The sequence below is a fragment of the Gavialis gangeticus genome, unplaced genomic scaffold (genome assembly GCF_001723915.1).
Source record: "Gavialis gangeticus isolate Ggan-Ray unplaced genomic scaffold, GavGan_comp1, whole genome shotgun sequence".
Classification (NCBI taxonomy): domain Eukaryota; kingdom Metazoa; phylum Chordata; order Crocodylia; family Gavialidae; genus Gavialis; species Gavialis gangeticus.
The window spans coordinates 18,875,409-18,883,820 of record NW_017729008.1 but is presented as its reverse complement, the minus strand read 5'-3'; the positions used below and the strand labels follow the sequence as shown (position 1 = coordinate 18,883,820).

General features: G+C 43.2%; 1 protein-coding gene across 4 annotated transcripts in view; it reads right to left on the bottom strand.

Annotated features, from left to right (window-relative positions):
• PTPN12 (protein tyrosine phosphatase, non-receptor type 12) overlaps positions 1 to 8,412 on the bottom strand; it is a 160,340-nt gene that overhangs the window by 58,059 nt on the left and 93,869 nt on the right. For all 4 annotated transcript variants that reach the window (XM_019509471.1, XM_019509469.1, XM_019509468.1 and 1 more), the window contains exon 7: positions 3,070 to 3,129. In XM_019509471.1, the coding sequence (XP_019365016.1) occupies positions 3,070 to 3,129 (60 nt within the window). The remainder of the gene's footprint in view (positions 1 to 3,069; positions 3,130 to 8,412) is intronic.

Sequence of the window (8,412 nt, the reverse complement as noted above, 5' to 3'; positions counted from 1 at the left end):
GCCAGGTACTAACTGGGATACAGCTCCCAAAGAACAAGGCAACAAATAATTATATAAATATATTAGAATAAAGAAGAAAACCAAGGAGAATAAGTGCCTTACTGAATGTAGAGAAGCAGGTAATAATGAATAGTGCATAGAAGGCTGACACGTTTAATGTATTTTTCCTTTCTATTTTAAATTTTACAGTTTACCATCATACAGGCAGTATCAGCAATAAGAATTTGGGGGAGGGGCTAAATACTGAGGCAAAAGTAGGGAAAGAACAGGTTGGGAGTTATTAACTAAGCTAGATATTTTCAGATCAGAAGAGCCCAATAAGAATCAAAGAATTAGCTAGAATTGATTACAGAGACACAGGTATTATCTTTAAAACTCATGGAGGGCAGATGCGGGCTTAGGAGAGAGGAAAAGGGCCAATATAGTGCACATCTTAAAAATAAATAAAAGGGGAAGGGAGGGGAAGCCAGGAGGACTTAGACTATTTGTAATTTCCTAACTTGAATGTTTGGAAAAATACTACAGCATATCAAACAATTTTAAGCACCTACATAATAACAAAAGCTGTGCAACAACCAACATGGATTTGTCAAAAGCAAGTCACGATTTTCTTCTATGATAAGGTGTATGGGGGCAAAGCAATGGATGCAATATACCTTGACTTAAGCATGTCTTTTGATGTTGTCTCCCACAATATTCAGGTAAGCAAGCTAAGTAAGGCAGGTTTAAAAATTCAACAGCTCAATGTCAAACTAGGAGGGAAGTATCAAGTATCAGATTGTTAATGAAGACATTGAACAAAACCAGCCCCAGGACTGACCCCTGGGGCACTCTGCTTGATGCTGCCAGCTAGACATTGAGCCACTGATTACTACCCAATGAGCCTGACAATCCAGCCAGCTTTCTATCCACCTTACAGTCTATTCATCCAGCCCATACTTCCTTAGCTTGCTTGCAAGAATGCTGTGGGAGATGGAATCAAAAGCCTTACCCAAGTCAAGGCTTATCATTAATGTTTGAGGAAATGTAATCTGTTTATAACATTAAGTCAAATTAGAAGGCATAGTAAAATACAGCAAATAAACTAATCCAAATCTATACACTTCTGTTCTGTGCAAGTTGTTTCCTGAATTACAATTAGTATAAACTTTGGGGGTCTGATATTTATGGAACATTAAATCTGCAGCATTTAACAACTGAGACTGTAGCTTTTAACAATCATAGATAAACACTGGACAAAGCCAAATGCTCACCTGTTTTACAGGCACCCTACCAATATTGTTAATGGCTAATGCTTGATATTTATGATATACAAATTATGAGTAGGTCACTTGCACAAGAGTTACTTGCCCTCTTCAATTTATTTTGAGATACTGTTAGCTCTACTTTAATGTCTGCCAGAGGCTAAAGAATGTGCAACAAGGAACTGGCGAATTTTATATCCCATCCCAAACACTACACATACTGTCTTGTCACATGCGAATGAAAGAACTCAATGTTTAGGATGAGGCATAAAATTCCTCAGATTCCAAATGCACCACTGCAGGGATAACCCCAGCCTGATCCTATAGATTCGGCATGGGGTAGCTTTGCCCTAGACTCCAGGACTGCCCCAGCCCTGATCCCAAGGCTCAAATGAGTGTTGGAATAAGGCATGGGCAGTGCGAGTCTGTTTAGGACTCGGAGCTACCCCTACCCAATCATAAGGTTCCACATTATAGCCTATTTCTGGCTAGTTTACCATTTTATGGCACCATCTTTTGGCCAACACGGGACATGTAATTTATGGCATGATTAACAAACTCATGCCATAAATATGCCTACCAGGGGTCAATAAGAGCTAAGTATACATCTGCAGGAAGATATCACATCATGCATTTGCAACAGTTATTTCAAAATATAGAATGCTTTTATTCCACTGAAGAAATAGAGAGCTTTTAACCCTTTGTCAAAGAATTACTTGAGAGCTCAACTACAGAATTCTCAGACTAGCTCTGTGACTAATATTTTACAGAAATTAGTGTCATGTGATTTTGCTCAACAATTTTGCTTCTGAAAGTGATTATAATTAATAGTGATATTAATGATTTCCAAAGCAAATGACAAAACACTATCTAAGAATATCCATCCTAAATATCTTAAACACCAGACCACTTGTAAAGTTCATATTCTAACCACTGAACCACAGTTTAAAGGAACAGATTTGACTAATAAGACGATTAGTAATTCTGAAAGCAGAAAACGATTTCTTTAAGCACAGAAAACTTTTGAATTATTCTTTGCAAATATCAAACCCTCACAGGCTTCAAGTGACAAAAAACAAGAACAAAAATAGATATCTATCAGTAACTAACAACTGTGACAAAAGATAGTTCTTGTCAGTGAAATACTGAAGCCTGTATAGAAGTTCTATCTATGACGCTAAACTGAAGAATACAGAAGGACGTGATCATTTTTACATTAAACACATACCAATTATAGCTGGGCATAAAAAAATTCAAATATCAGTAACCATTTCCTCATGATAGTAAACAAATCAGTTAGGTGGTATGGCAGGTAAGTCCCAGGCAAATTAAAAAGTCAAAGGCACAGTCAAACACAATTTTAGAAAGGAATTTAGAAGACTGAGTGGACCTAAAAGTTTATTTTACCAGCCTCAATTTTGCAGATCAGATTTAGAGTTGGTATAAATAGCATAGCTCCATTAACTCTTGTAGAAGTGTACCAACTGAAAGTCTGGTCCTATATATTGTTAATGTGCAACTGAAAACTCTTATGGATTGAGTTAATAAAGAGCATCACCACAAAGATGAACCAAATAGTTAAAAAGAGGCTTATTTCTTTGTTTCTCTCTTATACAGTAAACTAGTTCCAATTTTGTCACATTTGGTAACATATGTAGACTTTTAATATGACTTAATTTTTTCATAAGATTTTTCTATGATTTACCATCAAAGACAACACCTAACAGACTTTAAAACTGAGCTTGACACCAAAAGCGTAAAAAACAGAAGTAATCTATATGATTAACTTTTCTGGGACGGGAAGCCTACTTTTTTAAATACTTACATTTTGAAATTCAAGTAATAGCGTTCTAATAAAGTAGTCTGTTCTTGCTTGTTCAGCTTCCTAAATAAAAGGAAACATCTGTGAATGGATAGGAACTTAAATGAACAGCAAATTAAAAATAAGCAAAATTCCAGATTTATTGTCTAGTGTCATGAGAATAAAAATTCAGGTTTTGGTAATTTTAAGATTTTTTTCTTTAAAAAAAACAAAGCACTGATACACATCTGTAATATGAAACAGGACATGTTAATAAACTTGTTTTAATATTTTAAGAGATTAAAAATATAAAACTAGCATCTTTCCGTATGGGCTATTTTACAGGAAACATTCCCCATAGAACTAAGCTGTCATTAATCCCACCATTTCTTCAATTGTAGCATTTCAAAGGTCTCCAAGGCACCATGGGTTCACTTAGTGTCTGAAGCAGAGACAGTTCCCTACAAATATCTACTGAAAAAGGTAAATGCATTTTTGAGCTGCATCAATAGAAGCATTAGATGCAAGACACAAGAGGTGATGGTGCCTTTACTCTGTACTGATTATGCTTCATCTGGAATACTGTGTGCAGTTCTGGGCTCCACATTTTAAAAAGGAGGAGAAGTTAGAGAAGGTCCAGAGGCAACCAATAAAGATGATAAAGGGCTGGGAAAGCAAGTCATATGAGGGGCTGAAGCAGCTAGGTATGATCACCTTGCAGAACAGATGCTTAAGAGAGAACATGATAGTAGTCTTCAAATACCTGAAGGGCTGCCATAAAGAAAAAGGAAAGCATTTTTCCCCCTCTCACTGCAGAGGACACAGCAGAACAATGAACTGAGGTTGCAGCAAAGTAGGTTTAGATTGGATAGTCAGAAAAAACTTCTTTACTGTTAAAACACATGTGGCAGTGGAATCAATTGCCTAAGGAAACCGTGGACTCTCCATCACTGAAACTACTCAGGAAGAGGTTGGACAGCCACTGGTTGGGGATGATGTAGGCGTAGCTATTCCTGTGTTCTACTATGGGTATTTCCTATGCTTCTGGGCTTTGCTTACTGTCACCATCCAGCCACTCCTCTTTCTGCTACGTGTCAGGGTGTTTTTAAGCCTTCCTGAGAGGCACTGAGTGTTGGCTCCACCCCAAACTGGGGACTTTGACTGGGGTGTGCCATTGATCCTGATGGGACCAAAACTGAAGGCTCATTGCTAGAGGATCTTGGTCCTGCACTGAGGGTCAAACCGACTGTCACATTTGGGAAGAAATTTTACACCATGGTCAGATTGGTATGGACTGTGTGGGGTTTTGCTTTCCTCTGTAGCAGAAGGCGTAACCCTCTACCCAGGATTTTCTCAGCATATATTGACGTTTCACAGAAGCAAGACATTGGTTGCTGTGGTTCTCCTTCTTTACCTGTAGCAGGTTAGGGTGTTAGGCCTGTGTTGCGTCACAGTTAACAGTAGTCTTATGTAGAGTTTAAGATTACAATTTGTACAAGATAGTTTAAACAGGGATGATCCTACCTCATGCAGGGGGATGAACTAGAGGACTTCTGGAAGTCCCTTCCAGCCCTACTTCTCTATGATTCTATGACACTTCAGACTTCCTCGTGCTGCTGTACCTGCCCTTCTTGGACGATCACAGTCAGTATGCCTAGGAACTCCAGAAAGGACACCAGCCAGAGAGCAACTCCAACAGCACCCATGCCCACTTCCTGACCAAATGCACAAAACAGACTCACCATCACCTGTTCTCTGTTCCATCAGAAAAACAGGCACAAAGCATCATGGCAACACCTGTGACCTAAGCATTGGCACCTGAAAGACTATGTCATTGTTTGTGCCCAGAATCACTAAAAGGCTCACATCACCAGTGCTAGGAGCTAAGCTATTTTACAGGAGACATTTTTAGTTGGTATAAATAGCATAGCTCCATTAACTCCTGTAAAAGTGTACCAAATGAAGGTCTGGACTATTTTATAGGAGACAGGACAAAAAGGATTGATGGGAAGGAGATGGGATTCACCTGATGGAGAGGGAAAAGCATCTTTGCAGACCAGCTCACTAACCTAGTGAGGAGGGCTTTAAACTTGGTTTGCCAGGGGATGGAGAACAAAACCCTGAGATAAGTGGGGAAGAGACCTGGAGGAAGAGCAAGCAGGAGGGGGGCAGTAGGGGAGGTGCTCTTATTCCTGAGAAATCAGGGCAATTGACTAGCTACCTCAGGTGCCTGTACACAAATGCATGGATACAAGTAGGAAGAATTGGAAGTCCTCGCGCAGCCACAGAATTATGACGTAACAGGAATAACAGAAACTTGGTGGGAGCTCACATGACTGGAGTACAGTCATGGATAGATACAAACTGTTCAGGATGCACAGGCAGGGAAGAAGAGGAGAAGGAGCTGCATTTTATGTAAAAGAGCCGTAAGATTGCTCAGAACTCCAGTATGAAGACAGAGATAGGCCTGTTGAGAGTCTCTGCGTTAAGGTTACAGGGGAGAACAACAAGGGTGATGTCATGGTGGATGTCTGCTATAAACCATGAAGCTAGGACAATGAAGCAGATGAGGCTTTCTTTAAACAGCTAGCAGAAGTTTCCCAATCACAATCCCCGATTCTCATGAGGGACTTCAGTCGCCATAACATCTACTGGGAGGAAAATACAGCAGTGCACCGGCAATCCAGGAAGTTTTTGGACAGCGTTGGGAACAACTTCCCAGTGCAAATTCTGGAGTGGCCAACTAGGAGCCACACTCTTGACGTGCTTCTCACAAACAGGGGAGAATTGGTGGGAATGGAGTAGTGGATGGCAACTTGGGCAGCAGTGACCGTGAGATGATTGAGTTCAGGATCCTAAGGGAAGGGAGGATGGAGAGCAGCAAGAGTAAGGACCCTGGACTTCATAAAAGCAGACTTTAACAAGTCACAAAAAGAAAGCTTATAAGAAGTGGAAACTTGGACAAATAAATAGGGAGGAGTATAAGAGAAGTATAAGAGCACTGCTTGAGCATGTACAGAGGAAGTCAGGAAGGCCAAAGTGCAACTGGTTTTGCAGCTAGCAAGGGACATGAAGGGTAACAAGAACGGTTTCTACAAGTATGTTGGTTGCAAGAGGAGTACCAGGGAAAGTGTGGGTCCCTTACTGAATGGGGGAGGCAACCTTTGTGACAGAGAATGCAGATGCCTTTTTTGCCTCAGTCTTCACAGGCACGGTCAGCTCCCAAACTACTGCACCCGGCAGCACAGTCTGGGGAGAAGGTAAGCAGCCAACAGTGGTGAAAGAATAAGTTAAGGACTATTAAAAAAACCTGGACATATACAAGTCCATGGGGCCAGATGGGGTGCACCCAAGGGTACTGAGGGACTTGGCTGATGACATTGCAAAGCCAAAGGCAATCATCTTGGAAGATTCATGGCAATCAGAAGAGGTCCCAGATGACTGGAAAAGGGCAAACTTTGTGCCCATATTTAAGAAAGGGAAAAAGGAGAATCCAGGGAACTACAGACCAGTCCCTAGAAAAATTATGGAGCAGATCCTCATGGAATCCATTACTCCTTCACTGGAGAAGAAAGTGATTAGGAACAGTCAGCATGGACTGACCAAGGGCAAGCCATGCCTGACCAACCTTCATCTGATTGCCTTCTATGACAAGGTAACTGGCTCTGTGGATGCAGGGAGACCAGTAGATGTGATATACCTTGATTTCAGCAAGGCTTTTGATATGGTCTCCCACAACATTCTCGCAGGAAAGCTATGGAAGTATGGGCTGGATGAACAGACTGTAAGGTGGACAGAAAACTGGCTGAAGCATCAGGCACAGAAAGTAGTAATCAACGGCTCGATGTCTAGTTGGCAGCCAGTATTAAGTGGAGTGCCCCAGGGGTCAGTCCTGGGGCCAGTTTTGTTCAATGTCTTCATCAAGGATCTGGAAGATGGCACAGAGTGCACCCTCAGCAAGTCTGCAGATGACACCAAGCTGCAGATGACACCAAGCTGTAGCATAGTATATATGCTGGAGGGTAGGGCTAGGATTCAGAGTGACCTAGACAAATTGGAGGACTGGCCCAAAACAAATCTCATGAGATTCAGTAAGGACAAGTGCAAAGTCCTGCACTTAGGATGGAACAATCCCATGTACCAGCATAGGCTGAGGGCTGACCGTCTGGGCAGCAGCTCTGCAGAAGAGGACCTGTGGGTTACAGTGGACAATAAGCTGAATGAGCCAGCGATGTGCCCTTGTTGCCAAGAAAGCTACCGGCATACTGGGCTGCATTGGTAGGAGTGTTACCAGTAGGTCAAGGGAAGTGATTATTCCTGTCTATTCAGCACTGGTGAGGCCACACCCGGAGTACCGCATTCAGTTTCGGACCCCCCACTACAAAAAGGATGTGGACAAATTGGAGAGAGACCAGTCAAGGGCAACAAAAATGGCGAGGGGGCTGAGGAACATGACTTACAAGGAAAGACTGAGGGAACTGGGCTGTGGCAGTGCACTTGTAGTGCCTGCCACTTTAAGGGCCGAGTCAGGCAGCCAACAGGTGCCTGATTGCAGCAACCATTTTAAAACACAGGCCAGCTATATAAACACAGCAGTTTGCTGCTGGCAGCCAGGCAGACACATGGCTTGGCTCAACTGCTGTATGAAACATCTGGCAGGTAAGGGCAGGGGGCTCTTGGTCCTGGGCATGACCTAAAAACTGCACACTGCCAGGGTAGGGAGGCCTGGTGGGGCTGCTGGTAGTGTGGAAGCCCCACCCAAATGCCAGGACTGTGAACCACCCTAGTGAAAGAAAGGTGGGTCGGGGCACCTTAAAACCCCAGCCCCCACAACCGGGTAGGTAACCCCATAGTAGGGCCCAAGAAGGCAGACCCATGTTAGAGAGTGTGGGCTAGTTGCTCAGAAGCCTGACTTGAGGCACCCTCGACTGGTCAATGCTGGGGCCAGGACCAGAAGAGTCAACAGGGCCAGGGGCCCACCGTGAGGAACGCCCAGAGGCAAGGGCCTGGGGTTCTAACTGGCTTTGGAGGTGAGGCCAGAGCCTGTGTGGCCAAAAGTCCAGGGGGGACAAGGCACGCCCGAAAGGAAGAAGAGTGCAGGGAACTTGGCAGCCCAGAATTATGGCAGAGCAGGCTGCCTGATGGGAAGCGATCTAGTTGCTGTCCAGACTAGAGCATTACAGGGCCCAGTGGGGGCCAGAGATGTTAAGAACTGAGATGCCATCTGCAAGGCATAGGCCACTGTGTAGGGGAGGGTCAGAGTGGTGAATGGAACCCCTTGACATTGGGACATGTAATGGGTCATCTCCCACACTTTCCACCAATTATGGGGAGAGTAAAGTCATGGCAGGTGAGGCTGGGCAGACA